At 45.0% G+C, this 20503-nt stretch overlaps 1 protein-coding gene and 2 long non-coding RNA genes across 3 annotated transcripts in view; 2 read left to right on the top strand and 1 right to left on the bottom strand.

Annotated features, from left to right (window-relative positions):
- The window catches only part of DCDC2C (doublecortin domain containing 2C), a 56298-nt gene extending 56121 nt beyond the window's left edge, over positions 1-177 (top strand). The window contains exon 13 of the mRNA XM_088796365.1: positions 70-177. Within this exon, the coding sequence (XP_088652491.1) occupies positions 70-177 (108 nt within the window). The remainder of the gene's footprint in view (positions 1-69) is intronic.
- Positions 178-8552: 8375 nt separating this feature from the next.
- LOC148758981 (uncharacterized) lies at positions 8553-17051 on the top strand. The gene is made up of 4 exons (XR_016020514.1): positions 8553-9342; positions 10012-10059; positions 13056-13528; positions 15579-17051. It is a non-coding gene; the product is annotated as an uncharacterized LOC148758981 (long non-coding RNA).
- On the bottom strand, positions 16688-19443 carry LOC141571493 (uncharacterized). The gene is made up of 4 exons (XR_012496229.2): positions 19104-19443; positions 18740-18828; positions 18449-18604; positions 16688-16815 (listed from the first exon to the last, which is right to left on the bottom strand). It is a non-coding gene; the product is annotated as an uncharacterized LOC141571493 (long non-coding RNA).
- Between the last annotated feature and the right edge of the window lie 1060 nt (positions 19444-20503).

Genomic DNA, 20503 nt, shown 5'->3' with positions numbered 1-20503 from the left:
ATCAGGAAAAAGACCAACCGTTTCCTGCTGTGATTTGCCACCTGCCGGACTTGGCTTCCGTGTCCGCAGGGGCAGCGAGACAGGCTCAAGCACACGCTGCCCAGCCGGGAGCCGGGCCTGGACATCCGGGGCGGCGTGGGTGCCAGTGGTCCTGCCCACCTGCCAGGCCCTGTGTGAGCCGCGAGGCGTGAGAGCCGCGAGGCAGAGCACATCAGCCAGACTCTCGTTCCGTGCGAAGGCTTCCTTCCTTACATGTCTTTCTTTCCTGTGATTTTAGTCCATCTGGCAACTTAGAAATTCTTAAAAATGAATTTTTAATATATTTTTTTTTACATCATAAATCAGCTTGGCTCTGTGATGACCTGTTATGGATTGTCATGCAAAGAGCTACTAACAGTTGGTGCCAACATGGGTCGAGCAGGCCAGACACGCCCTGAGCAAGATGGAAAGTGCATGTCCGGTGACTGCCTTGCCGTTCTGATCAACACGTAGTCGCAAAGCATCTTAGGGTCTTGCGGTGCATCTCCGAAGCGCTGTCCATCTTGACAGCCCCTGACTTGCAGTGACAGCCCCTGACTTGCAGTGACAGCCTGCTCCAACAAATTTAATCATTGTGGGTTTTTTATTTCTTTAAAGTTTATTGAGGTGACAATTGTTAGTAAAGTTACATAGATTTCAGGTGTACAATTCTGTATTACATCATCTATAAATCCCATTGTGTGTTCACCACCCAGAGTCAGTTCTCCTTCCATGACCATATATTCGATCCCCTTTACCCTCATCTACCACCCCCGCCCCCCTTACCCTCTGGTAACCACTAAACTATTGTCTGTGTCTATGAGTTTTTATTCTTTCATTTGTTTGTCTTGTTCTTTTGTTGTTTTCAGTTTTATATACCACATAGCAGTGAAATCATATGGTTCTCTGCTTTTTCTGTCTGATTTATTTCGCTTAGCATTATAATCTCAAGATCCATCCATGTTGTCGCAAATGGTATTATTTCATCTTTTCTTACTTCCAAATAGTAGTCCATTGTGTATATATACCACAACTTCTTTATCTCTTCATTTATCAAAGGACATTTTGGTTATTTCCATGTCTTGGCCACCGTAAATAAAGCTGCAATGAACATTGGAGTACACGTGTCTTTATGTATAAATGTTTTCAGATTTTTTTGGTAGATACCCATGAGAGGGATTGTTGGATCATGTGGTAATTCTATTCTTAATTTTTTGAGGGACCTCCACACTGCCTTCCATAACAGCTGCACCAGCCTGCATTCCCACCAACAGTATATGAGGGTCCCTTTTTCTCCACAGCCTCTCCACCACTTGTTACTATTTGTCTTGTTGATGATAGCCATTCTAACTGGGGTGATATGATACCTCATTGTGGTTTTTATTTGCATTTCTCTGATGATTAGTGATATTGAACATTTTTTCATATGTTTATTTGCTATTTGTATGTCCTCTTTGGAGAAATGTCTCTTCAGGTCCTCTGTCCATTTTCCAGTTGAGTTGTTTGTTTTTTTGTTGTTGAGTTACATGAGTTCCTTGTATATTTTGGATATTAACCCCTATCAGAGGCACTGTTTGCAAAAATCTTCTCCCATTCAGTTGGTTGCCTCTTTATTTTGTTGATGGTTTCTTTTGCTGTGCAGAAGCTTTTAAGTTTGATATAGTCCCATTCATTTATTTTAGCTTTTACTTCCCTTACCTTTGGAGTCAAATTCATGAAATGCTCTTTGAACCCAAGGTCCATAAGTTTAGTACCTATGTTTTCTGCTATGCAGTTGACTGTTTCAGGTCTTATGCTTAGGTCTTTGATCCATTTTGAATTAATTTTCGTACATGGTGACAGATAGCAGTCCAGTTTCATTCTTTTGCATGTGGCTTTCCAATTCTCCCAGCACCATTTATTGAAGAGGCTGTCTTTTCTCCATGGTATGTTTTTTGCTTCTTCGTCAAAAATTATCTGTCCATATTTATGTGGGTTTATTTCTGGGTTCTCAATTCTATTCCATTGGTCTATGTGTCTATTTTTCTGCCAATACCATGCTGTTTTGATTATTGTAGCCCTGTACTACAAGCTAAAGTCAGGGAGTGTGATACTTCTAGCATTGTTCTTTTTTCTTAAGAATGCTTTGGTTATTCGGGTTCTTTTGTGGTTCCAAACAAATCTGATGATTTTTTGTTCTATTTCTTCAAAAAATGCCTTAGCGATTTTGATGGGGATTGCATTGAATCTGTATATTGCTTTGGGTAATATGGCCATTTTAACCATCTTGATTCTTCCAATCCATGAGCATGGAATGTCTTTCCATTTCTTTGTGTCTTCTTCAATTTCTTTTAAAAATGTCTTATAGTTTCCAGCATATAGGTCCTTCACATCCTTGGTTAAGTTTATTCCTAGGTATTTTATTCTTTTTCTTGAAACTGCAAAATAAATTTTTTTTAAATTTCTTTTTCTGAGACTTCATTGTTAGTATATAGGAATGCAATGGACTTTTGTACATTGATTTTGTAGCTGGCAACTTTACTGTATTCGTTGATTGTTTCTAATAGCTTTTTGGTGGAGTCTTTAGGATTTTCTATATATAGCATCATGTCATCTGCAAAGAGTGATAATTTAACTTCTTCATTCCCAATTTGGATGCTTTTTATTTCTTTCTCTTGCCTGATTGCTCTGGGAAGGACTTCCAACACTACGTTGAAAAGCAGAGGTGATAGGGGACAGCCCTGTCGTGTTCCTGAACATAGAGCAAAGGGCTTCAGTTTTTCACTGTTAATTACGAGATTAGCTGAGGGTTTGTCATATATGGCCTTTATCATGTTAAGGTATTTTCCTGCTATCCCTATTTTATTAAATGTTTTAATCATAAATGGATGTTGTATCTTGTCAAATGCTTTTTCTGCATCAATTGATATAATCATACGATTTTTGTCCTTTATTTTGTTTATGTGATGTATCACATTGATGGATTTGCGTATGTTGAACCATCCTTGTGCCCCGGGGATGAACTCCACTTGGTTGTGATGAATAATCTTTTTAATGCATTGTTGCTTTCGATTTGCTAGAATTTTGTTTAGGATTTTTGCATCTGTATTTATCAGAGATATTGGTCTGCAGTTTTCTTTTTTGTGTGTTGTCCTTACTAGGTTTTGGTATCAGGGTAATGTTGGCCTCATAAAATGAGTTAAGGAGTATTGTCTCTTCAATTTTTTTGGAAGAGTTTGAGCAGGATTGGTATTAAATCCTCTTTGAAGGTTTGGTAGAATTCACTAGTGAAGCCATCTGGTTCTGGACTTTTGCTTTTGGGAAGGTTTCGGATGACTGATTCAATTTCCTTACTGGTGATTGGTCTATTTAGATTTTCTAGGTCTTTGTGATTCAGCCTAGGAAGGCTATATGTTTCTAAGAACTTGTCCATTTCTTCTAGGTTATTGAATTTGGTGGCATATAGTCCTTCATAGTATTCTTGGATGATCCTTTGTATTTCTGTGGCATCCGTGATAACTTCCCCTCTTTCGTTTCTGATTTTGTTTATTAGTGTCTTTTTTCTTTTTATCTTAGTGAGTCTAGCCAAGGATTTCTCACTTTTATTAATCTTTTCAAAGAAGCAGCTCTTTGTCACATTATTTTTTTCTATTCTTTTTGTTCTCTATTTCATTTAGTTCTGCTGTGATTTTTATTATCCTTTCTTTTGCTAGTCTTCGGTTTCACTTGTTCTTCTTTTTCTAGTTCTTTAAAGTGTAATGTGAAGTTATTTATCTAGGATTTTTCCTGCTTCTTGAGATAGGCCTGAAATGATATAAATTTCCCTCTTAAAACTGCTTTTGCTGCATCCCCAAAATTTTGGTTGGATGTATTTTCATTGTCATTTGTTTCTATGTATCTTTTGGTCTCTCCTCTAATTTCTTCTTTGACCCTGTCGTTTTTTTAAAAGTATGTTGTTTAATCTCCACATATTTTTGGTTTTTCTTGCTTTCTTTTTGCAGTTGATATCCAATATCAAAGCCTTTTGATCAGAGAATATGCTTGGTATGATTTCAATCTTCTTAAATTTGCTGAGGCTAATTTTGTGTCCCAATATGTGGTCTATCCTTGAGAATGTTCCATGTACACTAGAAAAAAATGTATAGTCTGATGTTCTAGGATGAAGTGCTCTATAAATGTCAGTTATGTCCATTTCATCTAATGTGTCAAGTTTGGGAAGTTCTCATCGACTATTTGTTTGAATATATTCTCTGTTCCCTTCTCTCTTTCTTCTCCTTCTGGTATGCCCATTATTCTTATATTGCTCTTTCTGATGGAGTCAGAAAGTTCTTATAGAGTTCTTTCATTTCTTTTAAGTCTCAAGTCAAGTTTTTTCCGTCCGTGTCATTTCCAGATTTCTGTCTTCGATGTCACTGATTCATTCCTCCATCTGGTCAACTCTACTACCTAAGCTGGCTATTTCATTCTTCATTTCTTTTATTGAGTTCTTAATCTCCAGAAATTCTATTTGGTTCTTTTTAAAAATTTCAATCTCTTTGGTAAAATGCTTATTTTGTTCTTTGATTGAGTTTCTGAGTTCATTAAACTGCTTTTCTGTGTTTTCTTGCTTCTCGTTGAGTTTTTACAGAACTGCAATCTTGAATTCTCTGTCATTTAAGTCACATATTTCCATATCTTTAAGTTCATTTTCTGGAGACTTTTCATTTTCTTTCTGAGCTGTCTTGTTGCCTTGGTTATTCTTGGCAATTAATGATTTATTATTTCTCTTCCTAGACATCTATGGGGGTGGGTTCTGCAACAGGTTGATAGAAAGAGATCTTTCTTTTGTTTTCCAGTAGGTGTTGGTAGAATGTTTTATTTTTCTCTCCAACTGCAGCCCTTTATTCTCTCTCACACTGTATTGTTATGTTTTCTCTGCACTATTCCAAGCTTCTCACACAATGGGGGGATTCCCTGGAAGGTGGGCTTCTCCTCTGTGAACAGTTCGCTTGGGTCATAGGGTGTCACCTCTGTGGGGAGATGTGGAGAGCTTCTGAAGTTCCAAATCTCTTCCTGCACCAGATTCAGAGCCCGTGTGTTTCAGCAGCTCTGTTTACTCCTGCAGTGATTCACCCAGATAGGTGGGAATAGGGGCAGGGTGGGTTGTGAAAGGTGGCCCAGAGCAATGGTGGCGACCACCACCACAGCCATTCTTGCTTCCAAGGCTCCCTCCCTGTAGGGACAAAGTCCCAGAGTATAGTTTCCAGGCTCTCGGCCTCATGTGGAAAGGTGCTGGCTCGGTTATCGTCTGTAATCAGATGGCCATCAGCTGTAACTAGTTGGCCATCAGCTGTAACTGATTAGCCATTAGCCACTAATATAACTGCTATGGCTATGCTCACAAGGCAATTGGCAGAGAAGTGGATGGCGGATTGTGGATCATGTAGATCCTGCTTCCTGTATCACCAACCCAGCTGCTGGCAAGAGTATGAACCCCCATCCATGGCTCCTCCGTTGGTGTTTCTTTTTGGCCTCACCATATTATGTGTCCACCCGCCGAGTACAGGACCAGAGACTCTGTATTACACTCCCCTTTGCCGGAACTAGTTGGGCTTTGAGTCTGGGTCTGTGGACCACATTTCTCAGAACTGAAAATATTCTGTTTTGATCTGACACTGCTACTGTTCCGCTTCTAGCACTGGGCGGGTGGGGGTGGGGTGAGCTCTGGGAGTGTTGGGAGGGGGCGGCTAGTCTCAGTGCCTAAGGTTTCCATTCTCTGCGGCAGTGAGGGCTTAAACCACTGTTTTCAGCCTTCTTCCCTCAGTCTTTGCTCCGAGGTCCCTGCCGTGAGTGTTGGGTTCAGCCGTGTTATATGCTGCCCCCTCAGCCCTGTGGGCCATAAGCAGAGCCCTAGCAGTCTGAGTTCTTCCATCTCCCGCAGCTGTGGTAGTTCCGGGATGCAGTGAGCTCTGAGCACTGAGCTAGGTCTGCATCCTGCACCCGCACGGCTCCGTCTCCACACTTTTCCCTTCCCTCCTCCCCCGCTCATGCAATTTGCCCACCTTTAGGTGATTTCAGTAGTGAGCCTCTTAGTCTTGCCTGTCTGCTGCGCAGGGAGTCCTTTGTGGAGTTATAGTTCTTCAATTTGTTGTAAATTCCAGGGGAGATTTCAAGAGGTTCACCTCACGCCACCATTTTTATGACATCTCTATTGTGGTTTATTTTTTAATTCTCCAGGTAAAGCTGGGAGACGCACTTGCCTGAGCCAGGCTTCTGGTCATTTTCCTGCTGTTTCTGTGATTGTCATCAGAGTGACCCTAAGCAGAAGGTGATTCTGTGGCCTCCAGGGCTCTTGGCTGTCACCTTCTGTCTTCCCCCACTCCTCAAGGAACCTTGCCCTCACTTTCTCTCTCCAGTGGATTAAGCTTCTCTTCTCAGTGCTGTTACCAGTTCTTTACACACCATAGTGTGAAATTAAGGCAGTGTGGTAAGTGGAAGTGGCTAGTAACTGAGCTCGATGGTAATGCCATGTAGGCTTGTGAAGGCAGCCTGGTCTATAGGTTCGGACGTCAGCCATGCAGAAAATCATTCCCTGGACATGTTCCTCACTTGACCCAAGAGTAAGGCTAACAGAGAGAACAGCAGTGATTGCCACTGGCTTGGTGGTACGGACCGATCTTGTGTGTGAATGGCTGCATACCTGCGCGTGTCTGACTGCAGTCTCACAGACATTTCGTAGGTCATGACTTAGCCAGTTGGTATTTCTCCCAATCCTGTCCATTGTGAGTGGTTATTTGACAGGTTTGTTTTTTGGCAAATCTGGCTGGTGGTATTCTGTGATCTTTTACTGGGGGTAAAAGGATGCTTGGACTGTCACATGGCATGAGGAGAGCCAGCCCTGTGTCCACATCCCAGAGACCGATATGGTGGTGGCCCTGGACCTACTCAGGCCTGTCCCAGGTCCTAGCGCTCCATATCAGAGGAGGCACTGAAACCACACACTCCCATTCGGTTCCAAGTCGGGCTGACTTTGTGAAATCAGCGTGTGGTTCACCTCTTCCCATCATCTTTTCTAGACTGATGAGTCAGTGCAGAGAGCTGCCCATCTCCCCCCACCCCGCCCCCACCCCCCCATGCTGAGGCTGGATGGAGAATCCAGAGGTGATGTTGGGGACAGCAGCCCTGGGGACAAGAGCTCAGTGGTCACTTGAGCGGTGTGGTGGGATTGGCTTTCGTTCGCCTGGGGCTATTTGAGTTCTGAAGCCAGAGTCTTTGCCTTCAGACGGAACAGCATCCAAATAATTCCAGACAAAAGTGTTCACTGTACCTTTTCCTCCTTAGATCCCTTTCTTTCTACCAAACAGGAATTGTTTCTGAGCGTCTGAAATCTCTCTCTTCCTGTGTAGTACTTGATCTCTATGATCCCTTCTCTAGTCTCCGAGGGTAAATAATCTTAGTCCAGATTAAATGACCTTTTTAGTCTTATAAAAATAGTTTTGGGGTGGCTGAATGGCTCAGTTGGTTAAAGCGCCAGCTCTTAACACCAATGTTGCCAGTTCGATTCCCACATGGGATGGTGGGCTGTGCCCTCCACAGCTAGATTGAAAATGACGACTGGACTTGGAGCTGAGCTGCGCCCTCTGCAGCTAGATTGAAGGACAGTGACTCTACTGAGCTGATGGGTCCTGGAAAAAAACCAAAACACACTGTTACCCAATAAAAAAAAAAAAAAAAGTTTCTTAGCAATTATGAGTTGGATTTTATGGCAGCTTCCCTCCTTAGTGACAAAATACAGGCCATTTCCTTTGCTTCCTGGTAGCCATAAAAATGGTGTTGGTTTTCTCTTGTTTGTAGACAGCCCTCTTTCAAAATGGTTCTGGAGAAGCTGCCATTGGATAAAGTAAAATTGTACAACAGCGTTGGCATGTAATTATTTAAAAATTGTTTTTAGACTATTTGAGAATTGAAAAGGAGAAGCAAAATATTAATCAGAGGAACTGAGCATTAAAATGAACCTTAATGGTTTAAATCAACCACACGTGCAGTGGGGGGTGTGGGGTGCAGGTTCTGGGGTCGCCCTTGATATCTGTGGGGTCTGAAGTAAGTCACTTAACATCTCTGAACAGTATTTCCCTCGTCTGCGGCACTGACAGCATTTGGCGCAGCTGGGATGGTAAGTGAGGAAAGTCATCAAAGGTGTATTGAAAACTTTAAAATCATCTTCATTCTCACTTTGCTCCTTTGGGACTTCAGGAGCTCTCCACGTCTGCTTTAATGTGTTGTGACAGGAATATGTGTCTCCTGGTTCTTCTGTTTGTGGGGAACCTTCATCAATGTCCTGCTTTAGTGTCCAGCCATCTGGGATCCCCTGAATTTGACTAACCCTCTTGTTGACATTTTCTTGTTGCTATGAGTCAAACCTTCAGGTGGGAACATTCGCCACCTGAATGGTCCTAGGAAACATTCTTCCCTGCTTTCACCACATGCTTTTGTTGAATTTGTTGGCAAATTTCACAGGTATAAAACCTACAGCGTAGTAAGCTGTCATTCCTTTCCAATGAGACTGATACGATTCATATGCCTTTGCTGATTTCTAGGCCACTGAGGAATCAGATGCCTAATACAAAATACAAGTCACCAAATACAAAAATGAAACACTATCTGACTTTGGGCTCCTAACTTTTCACCAACTAATTATACCGTAACCCAAAACGTTGGATTTATGTTCACATGTGAGCCTGCCGTCTTCATTCCTAACCAGCAGCTGCGGTAAATGCTGGCAGTCACTAAAATGAGTGAAAATGAAAGCAAGGTTTCAAAGCGGGTGTTGAACACAGGACTTCCAACACGCCCGAGTCACACAGTGCTTTCAGATGGACAATTGATGGGGTTCTCTGTGGACAAAAGCAGTGGTTTTACTGATGTCATCCAGCTGCTGCAGTCCTGGTGGCCTGTGACCGCCCATGGTTGTCATCAAAACCAGCCTTCCCTTGAAACTCTTCGTTCTTGTTCACTTTTTTTCTCTGCTCCAATTTTGAGATTCCCCCAGCTGCCACTGCTGGCAATTTAATCTCTCCAATCAGCTCTTCTAACGGCTTCTCGAATTCCTTTCTCCAGCTGCTCTGGCACATCTTTTCGTTTCATTTGCCAAAGTGTCAGGTCTTCAGGACAGCGTCAGCCAAGTTATTTGGCTCCTGAGTTCAATTTAGCCGAAGTGCTTATTAGCAGAACCATTTCTGTGTTAATGATGCCGCTGGAAACGTGACACCAGACAGATACCCTCGGGCCATGTGTCTGTACCAGGATGTGCTCTCGTGCCACGTTGGAGCCTGGCAGCGACTCCTGCAGCCCAAGCAGAGTTGTCAGGTGAGATGCTTGCGGGGGCAGATGTGCAGAGGGTTCCCTGCCTTGACGACGGTGCGCTTTGCGTATTGGTGTGTTTGGTCTGCGCGTGTTGGTGTAAGTTATACATTTCTAGTTGCAGCATTCTTCGCTGGAGGCTGAATATTCTATTTTCATTGCTATTTGCTATGGAGGGTTTTGCAAAGCTGCTGCTGAGTAAGCTGAGATGGTTTACATTTTCTGGTTTTTCATGGAGTAGACCCGACACCTGCATTTTATGGCTTACTGGTCTAACTGGAGGGACTCTGTTACCTACTAAATCTTGTCTGGAGCAAAGGAAATGCCGCCATACGCCTGTGACTTCCTGCTATGAAACTGCATGAGGAAGGAGTTAAAAAAAAAAACAAAAACAAAAAGCAAACACAACACCGTGACTAAAATATGCCTTTTCATTAGAGGAATGAAAAATAAGATCAAAGTTCTGCCAGTTGCCCTGCAGTCTAAGAAACTACAATGTGCCTAACACTGGCATGACTTTCTGTATAACAAACACGGTTATACTTTTACCGAAACTGGCTTTCAGCCACAGTAACTCTTTCAGCCGCAGATCTCACATAAAAACTCATGGTATGTAAACCATCCGGTCAGTTTATTAACATCTGGATTTTCCTCCCCCCCTCTGTTTTTTTTCAGCATCTCTCAAGAATGTCCGCAAGAATAAAAAAATGGTTCCGTTTCCTGGTAAGAGAGGAAATTATCGATGCTCATTTATGGGGCACGCTCTGGGCTCGCTTTGTCCATTTGTGAGGCCCACCCCCAGGATGTCCACAGTGGGGTCACTTTGTTCATTACCCCCCCACTCCTCCCGCCCTCGCTTCCATTTACAGGTAGCCTCCCACGTGTGTATTTGGCTTTGAACAAGCTGCTTACCCTTTCGTAACTGCACAGTAACCCCTCTAGGCCATATTCTGTGGCACACTTTTTAGGTGAGTCGACAAATGAAGGTGTTGACTCACCAGATGGTGGCACTGTCTCAGCCTGCAGTTCGGTGCAGGCGGACTTTCATGGTTCAGTCACGCAATCATTTTAATGTTACTGCATTTGCCCTTCTCATTTTTCGTAAAAAAAAAAAAAAGAAAAAGAAAAGGAGAAAAAGAGAAGGAGAAGGAAGTAGAGAAGAGAAAAGATTCAAACTCCTGACCCTTGTGATAAGAAGTGCAAGTTTCACACAGGAGACTCAGACGAATGAGAGCACCGAAGTGACAATTTCTAGCTCCATTTGGAGGCCGGTCGGACTTTGGGTTCAATTCTGAAAGAAAACAGAGCAGAGACGTGTGCAGTGCTGGAAATACCGCACTGGTGATTGGCCTGAAAGACAAGGGCAACCCAGGGAGTTTGAAGTACATTTCATTCTATACTAATACAGCACACATGCTAATTTACTTTATATTAATGTCTAATGTAATTTTATTACGTTTTTATGCTAATATATTAATCATATAAAGATACTTTAATATCTTGATTCTACTTTAATTTTGGACATCCTAATTTTTTGTTTTTAGGAGTGTTTGAGGTGTGGAGTCCCACAGTGGACTGCTGGTTCAGTCGTTATTCTTTCATTTTATTCTTTCACGTATCAGACATTTTCTGAGTACTTTTTATGTGTCAGGCTGAGCTGGGTGCTTGAGAAACACAGATGAAAAAGACACAATCGCTGTGGGCAAGTTGCTCGAGGTCTCGGTTCTAGGGGTAAAGGGACTTGAGACAAAATCGCCCACCTGCAGTGGGGGAGTGGGAGGGAGGGGTCGCTGAGCTGGTGGGGAGTGTGGGGAGCAGCCTGGAAGTGCTCCTGGCTTTGGGAAGGGCAGTTCCCACCCCCCCAGAGCTCTCAGGGCCTGTGCCTTTCACGTGGCGTGTAATCAGGAACTCCCTTGGGACAGGTTTGCTTTCTTGTCTACCATCCCCTCTTTTTCCTGTTTACACTTGGATGTGATGCTGAGCACTATTCCATGTATATATCCGCTTTTACAGTTCACTAGGTGCTTCATTCACATATCACCAAAACCCTACATTTTTAAAGATCCACACTTTAGCCTCTATTTTTCAAGAAATAACCGAAAGCCAGAAAAGGAAGGCGACTTGCCCAGGACGACTGTGAAACTCAGTGGAGGAGCCAGGACTCACATGCCAGTCAATCATTCTTCCAACGCGGGACCCAGCAGTGTGGAGCTGCCGATTCTGGCTCTGCAGTGCATGCTCGGAGGGGACATATGAGCCAGACCCCGTCCTGCTAGTCTTGGGACACTCATTTACCTGGGGTTGGGGTGCAGAGGTATAGACAGCGAGGTTTATGTTGGACACCTGTAGATTTTCTGCAGAGAGGGTGGCTGAGTGTCTGGGCCTAGCCTGGGCCTAGGAGAGAGGCTGCAGGATTGCCGAGGGCAGGACTGTTCAAATAGTCGTGAAGGACCAGCAGGAACTTGCCAGTCTGAGGTGTCGGAAGGGGATGCTGGGCAAAGGGTCAGCATGTGCGCATGGCACAGAACACTGACCACGGCGGGAGGGCGCTGCAACTGGTTTGCTGCTTGGAACAAAAAATGAACGTCCGGGGAATTGTGTGAGAGGACGCAGGATATAGATAAGGTTTGGATCTTAAGGTCCTTTGTGTCAATGAGGGTCGTAGCATAAATCCTTGACCCCGAGTCTCAGCAACTTGACACAATGAATGTGTATTTTTCAATCATGCGAAGCATACCAGGGGATGGAGGCTTTCCTGGGGAGTCTTTCTTCCAAGCAGTGACTTGGGGACCCCTGGCCTTGTGATGCTGCCATCTTCCTCACATACCTTTGAATTTGCTGCAGGAAGAGAGGAGAGACAGGTTACATCAGACACTCACCCCTCAGCCCAGACCGGCAGGCACATCCTGGCTCACAGCCCTTTGGTCAGAACTAGACGTTTGGACGAGCTGGGATGCAGGTGGCCTGGGCACTGTCTCTGGGAAAGGGAACACAGTTTGGTGACTTGTGTGTCATTTTAAGGGCTTTGGTCTTTATCCTGTAGATACTGTTAAAGCAGAGAGGTATGATCAAATTTATGGTTAAAATAACCAGCCTGACAGCAGGGGAGGGAGAGGTGAGAAGCACTGCCTGCACACAGCGTCCTGTCTGGTACACGGTGGCCGCCTGGCCCAGGCAGTGGGGCTGCACGGCGAGGGACAGGTTTCTGGGGAGAGAGCAGATGGACCACACGTGGCCACAAAATGGATCTGAGGAGTGAGGAGGTACTGGAGTTGGGTTTCTAGATTGGGGTCCGGTGTTGCTTCTGAAAACAAGAGGAAAGCAGGTTATTTTGGGAGGATGGCAGTGCACAAACATGGCAAGCCTTTCCCATGGCTTTTCAGTGTTTCAACAAATAGTGCATTGGATCTGTTTGACTCATATTTGGTAACACACCTTTTGTTCTTGCTTCTCTAAGCTTCTCTCATACTATCCCCTCTTATCTAGTTTATGCTTGTTTGAGATCGTATTTCCGAATGCTAGTAAAAGTGATAATGTACATAAAAACGCATTGTAAGTGTAATCCCCTACGTGAAAATTGTTTTTATTAGTACTGGCACTGTCATTGTGAAATCGATGGTATAGTAGCAATGCTTGTCATTTTATGATTGATTTCACTTGCTTTAGAGGGCTACTATGTTTATTGGTGATTTTGTTTTATTTTGTTTACTGAAAACTAGGAAAAGAACCATATGGCTTTCTAGAGGAAAAAAATACACTTGCACTACCAGAAACCCCAAGAAAAACAGAGGTGCCCAGAGAGCGACCAATGGGACTCCAGTCACCAGCGTCATCACCAAGACGACGAGAAGAAAAACCTGAGGAACAAGAATCGCTCGAACCGTCGTCCTTGGTACAGCCATCCCCAGAGTGGATACCTGACAAACAAGAATCGCTCGAACAGTCATCCTTGGTACAGTCATCCTTGGTACAGCCATCCCCAGAGTGGATACCTGACAAACAGGAATCCCCTGACCAGCCGTCCTTGGGGCAGCCATCGCAAACACAGGTGATTCAGGAAGAACAAACTGAGCAACAAATACCATGAAAATGAAATATCAGCTGCATTGTGAAGAACAGCAGTCAGAAGCTGGAAAATATTATACGGCAAATGAAAATAAAATTAGACATTTATTCACATGATGCTGAAGAGGTATGCTCGTAGAGTATTAAAATTGTGAATATCATATTTTGGTGGCCATTTAAAAAGTGACTAAGACTAAATACATCTGGAATGCCTTCCTGTGTTCCCCGCACGTGAAACAGGAAGGGGACAGACGTGCTTAGTGAGACTTTGTGCATATCCCTGCTTAGCTCAGCTTTCCCCCTTTTTTTAGGACAGCAACCCAAGTCTGGTATTCCAGAGTGACTCACTACGCTGAAAATGACACCTAGTTATCTACAATTTATTCTTCTTCTTTACAAGTGAATTCAGGCATCTTATAATAATTATACATATTATATACACACACCATATGTGGTGTACGTATATGTGTGTGTATATGTGCCTTCTATGTCAGAAATAGACAGTAGAACCCATGAAAGGGCACCGTTTTGGTGATTCAGAGTCACACACAAATTTGTTCTCTGCTGAGTAAGTGTGTGAACTGGGTCTGTTGCTTGGTTTATTCATCCATAGTAATAACACCTAACTCATAGGTTAGTGGGATAATTTAAAGCAATAATGCTTATAAAGCGCTTAAGACAGTGCTGGACACACACAAGTCTTTAAAAAGTGTTGGCTAGTACGTCTATTTCATTTTGGTGGTTGTGTTTTTTTGTGGAGAGAAGACCAGTAGATTATTCTACCAGAGCCTCTGCTAAGATTGCTTCTGTATCTCACTCTTACGGCTGAGTGAGCCTCTTGAGCCAGAACAAAAATGGGAACACGGATTGGAAGACCGTCAAGTTCTAGTTAAAGATCAAACCAGCTCTTCGCCGCCTGTTAATTCATTTCACAGTGTTGGCCTGTGGAAGGAGAAAGGAACGTTATTATTTCACCCTATTTGTGGTTTCTTGATTTACTGTTAGATGTGACCAGAGCATTTGTTACACTTTAAGGAGAAAAGTGTCCCCCAGTGAGAGCCATCTCCTCATCTGTAGTGTTTTTAGTTAATCAGTACGTTTCTGGTAGAGAGCCCATCAGTTTTGACCTAGCTCCATTCTTAGTGCGGATTTTGGTGTTTGGAAAGGAACTTGAGAAAGTCCCCTTTCCTCTTTGCCTGACGCTTCTGTTCCGGTGTCCTGGTGCTCGGTGCTGTGGGGTGACGACAGACGAGGGGTGAGAACCGTGGTTCTAGTCGTGACTCTGTGGTCTTGACTATCTGTTCGTCCTCCTTGAACATCTGTTGTCTTCAGTAAAACGAGACTGAGAATGTTCGAGTTGGGAGCAAATCCAGAGATCATGCAGTTTACAGCAGACCTTGTTCCGGGAGGTCCCCATAGGGGCTGGGTAGCTACGTGACCTGTAGCTGGTAGATTAGCAAGCACAGGGCATGAACTCATGTCTTGCTTTTCTTTCTTCTTTTCTTAAAACAAATTTAGTTCCAAATCCACTATACTGCTCAGCCTGCCTTAGTATGGAATTATTGTGTGAATCCAATGAAATTAAACCCTCTGAGATCCATAGTCCTATGCTGGTGTCAGATAGAGTCACTGTATTTTAATGGATACATAAATGCTGCTTCATTTAAAACATTGCATCTAGATGAAGGCCGTGCTTGGCCTAAGCTGAGGGTGGTCTGGGTGCAGGCAACCGTCACACAGTCCCTGAGAGCGATATTCAGTATTACAACGGAACACAATGCAGGCTCCTACGATGCTGTAGCGTTTAGCACACTTAAGGTTGGGGGCCTGGGTTGGAGGGGAGAAGACGGAGGAAGGGGCAGATGGGACCAGAAGGGGCCTCTTTAGATCAACTGAAATGAAGTGACTATTAACACCGAACAAGAGCCAATTTAAAATAAGCTTTCAAGGTTGCTCTCTGCCTCAGTACGTGCAGACAGCACGCTCCTGTCAGGATGTGTTGGGTCAGCTTCCATTCAATACTGTAGACGCTAGGCTCCCAGCAAGCCATGGCTGCAGCCCCGAGAAACCCCCAGAATCCAGACGCACACAGACCAGCTCTGGGGCTACAGGAGGACAATGTGGCCGCTCATGGCTTCGGGAAGTTTTCTTTTAATCTGCTTTTCTATGTCTTTCAGATGGCCTGGACTGGAAACGAACAGATTGAAAATAATCTCCATTGTCCCTACTTGAAGTCAACGTTTCTTCACTCAGCGTGGCTTCCATCTCACATACGGACTTTTTAACAGCAACAAAATCATGTCTGGGTGAAACAAGCCCCCAAACAGCGCTGTCTTCTCCAAAGCCAGCAGGAGGGTTTCCCCAAGGATTCCGTGTTATTCGGACCCCTTTCTTGGTGATATTTCTTTAGTAAACATTTAAAACAATGAAATGTGGGTCTTTGTAATGAACGCTCGCAAAGATTTTCCAGAGAACCAGAGGATTTTGGAATCACTGGTGTACATTTCCCCCCCTCATTTTTTTTCTTGGAATGTGTATTGGAAGGTATCGTGTTTTTTTTTTAATACAACTTAGAAGTTCTCACCAAGAGGTTTCTATAACCTCTGCTATATGAAGTTCAAAGTATGAAACTATTTTACCTTCTGAATGCTTAATTTGAAGTGAAAAGAAAAAAAACTCCAGGTTAGCTGAGAAAAGGGTTTTACTAATTTATTTCAGTTTTCCTGAATACAGATCCTACCACAGCAATAATTCCTCTTAGGGTTTTCAGAGCGATTGCATCAGGTTAGATGGCGACTGTCAATGAATTTAGGGGCTGAGAGAACTACAGAGAATGACACTGAAAGTGATTGTTAAACTGCAGGAGAAGGTGTGGCAATGCTGGACTAAGGACCATGCTGGTCAGAGTGAGAAACAGTCTAGTGCTGTCATTTTCACCTAATGAGACGCGCGTAAGGAAGGTGGACAGCGAGCTTACACTCAGTGGGATCACACTGGATGCAGCTCCCGTCTCGGTGAGAACCTGTGACGGCACTCGCTTCTCAAAGGTCCAGGATTAATCGCTGACGTCTTGCTGCTCCTGGAACGTGCCGTGAATTTTCATTTCTCCATCTTTGCTCATGCCAGTCCCTCTATTTGGAAGACCTTTCCCCCTCTCTGACTGAGCAAAACCCAGGTCCCGTGAAGGCTGACAGAGCCCACGTCCTCTGTGCTGGCGCCTGTTTCGGGAGAATGTTGCTTGCACTTCAGAAGGGTCTGCATGGAGCCTGTCTGACAAGGAGCGTGTCTGGGTCCTGCTCCCCAACTTTATTTCGCGCCTCTTCTTCCTGCCCTGCCGGGTGGACACGGGTGGAGCTGGGGCGAGGCGTGTGTCCATTGCAGGCAGGGCCTCTTCTTCCCAGGCCCCATGGTGCCCTGCACAAAGCAAGTGCCCCTAAGGTGTGTCCACTCCCACATGCACCCCGCCCCCGCCCCGCCATTCTCGTTATCTGTCAAAGTCATCAGGGCAGGAGGGGTCACCTGTTTATGTAAACGCCGTGACTGGACGATTGGTAGCTGATTCTATTTTTGGAAATGCTTCAGCTTTCTTTTGTTTCTAGACTCAAATGAAGTATAATTGTGCAATAAATAAAGGAATGGCAAGAAATCAATGGAAATTCCTTCTTTTATAGTCAAGACAACCAGATAGCATGAGATTAATTGTTCCCATTTGGTGGGATGCAAACGCAACAACACTGTGGCAAGTTCATGGGGAGTGACATTCAGGGGGATACATGTTATGCTTAGAGACAGACGAGACTCTAGTTTGTTTTAGGGAAGGTGACAGTCGTGTGTCTCACAGCAGGACTTCACCTGTGGGATCTTATTATTTTTGAAGCAGGTTGACTGTTAATTTTTTTAAAAACCCAATTGCAGATAATATCCTGGAAGGAGAGAGTATTTCTTCATTAAGGGGCCATAAGTGAGTAATGGGTGCGTGAAAGGAGGGCCATTACCTACAAGAGGTTCTAAGGTTATGTGTCTATTTCAGAAAATAATATAAGAAAGGGATGTAGAAACATAAGGGCTATGCTAAGGCGACATTAATGAAACATGTTTTAAACTCTTGGATTTTCGTCTTGTTTTGAAGCTTCATAACCTGTTTTCCTGTGAGGCAGAGCATGCCGTAGCGAATAAAACTCTTAAGGAGACTTCTTTTCTAAGGTACAAATAGGTATCGTAGTTGGAAGAATGAAGAATTAGAGTTGGTAATCTATAGTTTAATAATGTTTTGAATAGATTTTTGAATGGAAATTACATTTGCATGAAGTAACTCAGAAAATATTTCTCCTTTTCTTGTTGAAAGTAAGAAAGTGGGTTTTGGATTTTTTTTTTTGAGCCGAAAAAAAAGCACTGACTGAATGGAGATGGCGACAGGGACGTGTCTCAGCGGAAGCAGACGATTATGTACCATCATGGAGAAGCTGGTGGGACTGAGGCTGGAAACGGAGGAAGTGGCGGCCGTGCATGAAGTAGCATCTCGGTTGCTCATTGGACAGAGAGCAACGTTAAAAATTGGGGAGGAGAAAACCTGCTTTATAACCAGTTTTGTGTCCGTGGAAAGACACTGTGACTTGAGCCTGCCTGAGAGCCCTGCACTGCAAACCATGGTCGGTCAGGAGCCACACACTGGTGACTGGGCGGTGTGACAAGCCACATGCCGGGGGACGCACCTCCAGACACTGCTGCTGAGAAGCGTGCTGCTCCCTCCACCCTGCAGCTGCAGCGGACACCGCCCACGGGAACGCGCACTTTCAGGGCTGCCATGCTTGCCGTCTCCCTGGGGTTTTGCCTCTGCAGGGACATCTTGCCAGCCTGGGTGCCCCACTGGAGATGAAAGCCTCAGAGGTCACTGGGTTCCCAGAAAACACTGACTTTTGTAATAAAAGGGAGAAGGGGGGAGACGTCCAGGCTGAACTTAGTGACGTGGTCTCATTGGCTGAGTATCCTCATCGAAAGGTCGAGGAGAGACCCGGGAAGGTTTTCTGGGGCATGAATCCACGCCTACCTGTCGTGTCCTGTGAACCCGGCAGAGGCAGGACCTGTCAGGCTGGTGGTCAGGCTCTGTGCCGTCCTCCTGAAGACCTGGGTGTCGGCCCCAGGCTGCGTCCCAGACCTTTACTTTCCTGGGGTGATTGAGTGCGGTGGTGACAGCCACTTAGACCTGAAATAAGCCTGAATTGGGTGGCGGTCAGGCCACCCAGCACAGTGAGCCCTCCAGCCCTCCACGCGGCCGATAGCTAGTCAAGGCATCTGGGATTGCAGTGGGGGCGCCACCCCAGTGCTTACCTAGACTTACCTGAGAGACAGCAGCTGTCACGGTGGCCTCACCACCGCCAATGCTCCCGCTGCTGAGTCCCAACCCCCAGTCACTGCCACTGCTTTTGCCTGTGGAACCATCAGGAGTTAAAAGAAAGGTAGTCATGCAAGTGAGCGCAACGTAAGGTAATCTGGGGCCCCAAACACCAGCGTAAATGCTTGGGGATGCCTGGAGTTCATGCTCCTTTTAGTTAAAGCCTCTACACAGAAATCTGTAGACTCTGACGGAGCTCCAGGGCCTTCAACTGCCAACAAGCTGGCACAGTGTATCGGGGGCACCTCACCAAACAGAGGCAGACCACCCACCATTGCGGGTTCACCCTCAGGTAGGTTAGATCACCCACGTTCTGGAGCACCCCGTGACTTCTCAGCAGCCCCGGAACCCAGACCTCCGTCCTGGCGGTGCGGCCTCCGCGGTCCCTGCTGGCCCTGCCCTCTGCTGACTGCCAAGCACTGGCCCCTCCTCCACGCTGGCGACTCGGGACGGCGGGAAGGACACCAGCACAGCCGTGCGCTGAGGATCTCTCTGCCTAGAGGGCCAGACGATCCCCAGGTGAGCAGCCGGGTGAGGACGGCTCCTGGTGGGAGGGAGGGCAGGTGTACAGCACAGTGACCAGGAACCTGGCCCCTTATTTCACTTACTCCTTGTCATGTATGTGTTAGGAAAAAGCTTGTTAGGTGACTACTCAGTGGCATTCTACAAAGCAACCAGTTTGCAAATGTTCTGCCTGGGTTTTGGGGCAAAGGTCATATTTAAATGCTAACTGGGCAAATGTGAGTGACCACTGTTTCTGAGGGGGTGTGCACCTCCAGTCAAAGAAGACGTTTGAACTGATTAACGTTTTTAAACAAAGCAACAAAGATAGTTTTCAGGGTGTGCAAGCTTCTACAGGCAATCTTTTATCGCTGAAAAACTAACTTTGGCTTAGCCCTAAAAATCAAGCAAATGACAACAAACCCCTTCAGTTTATGACTTACTGGGACCCCAGGCTAAAGGTAGGCAGGGCGTGGCACCTCATGCCCACTCTGTCCCTGTGGCAGCCTCATGCCCACTCTGTCCCTGTGGCAGCCTCATGCCCACTCTGTCTCTTGCCCCACTTGGCATTTATATGATGCTGTGAAAATGTAACATTTGGAGAACATATGAAAAAGTGTCCCTGTGGCAATCTAGGCCCTCGTGAAGCATGTCCAGTGTCGGAGGCAGCCCCTGCAGGGGACAGTCGTTACAGATAGTACAACGGCCCCTGGGATGTGAGGCTCATAGAGGTTTGTTGAATGGATATTGTTTGCATTGAAATCGCATCCCTGAGCTGCAGCCCTGACTCTTCTGCTGAAAACTGCTGTCCAGGAGCTGCTGTATGAAGCATGGGGCTTGTGTGTTACGGTGAGTAAGCAAAGTATCAACGGTGTGAGTCATTTCATCGTCTGTGACCTTGAGAGTCCATAATCTGTGGCTTCTCCATCTGACTTTCCTGCCAAGAGAAACTGACACGGTGAAAGCTTGAGACAAAGCTTTTAGACACCCTGTCTGACTGTTCCCAGGACCAGTGAGAGAAGTCTGCTGTGTAAACAGCACAGCACTGCTTTCTCTTGACCTAGGAAATTGTGATCTTATCACACAAATGACGTGGTAATACCAGAAATTGTCACTTGAGTTCTTCCGGCCACCATATTTCCTGACTGTAAGACTATCCTTAAATAAAGCATCTTCTGTAGCGTCATTTCAGGGCACTTCTTCCAGGTG

Source organism: Rhinolophus sinicus, chromosome 2 (genome assembly GCF_057876585.1).
Source record: "Rhinolophus sinicus isolate RSI-liver-muscle chromosome 2, RSI-T2T, whole genome shotgun sequence".
NCBI classification, from domain to species: domain Eukaryota; kingdom Metazoa; phylum Chordata; class Mammalia; order Chiroptera; family Rhinolophidae; genus Rhinolophus; species Rhinolophus sinicus.
The sequence above is the reverse complement of the archived record's forward strand: the minus strand, read 5'-3'. Positions and strand labels throughout refer to the sequence as shown.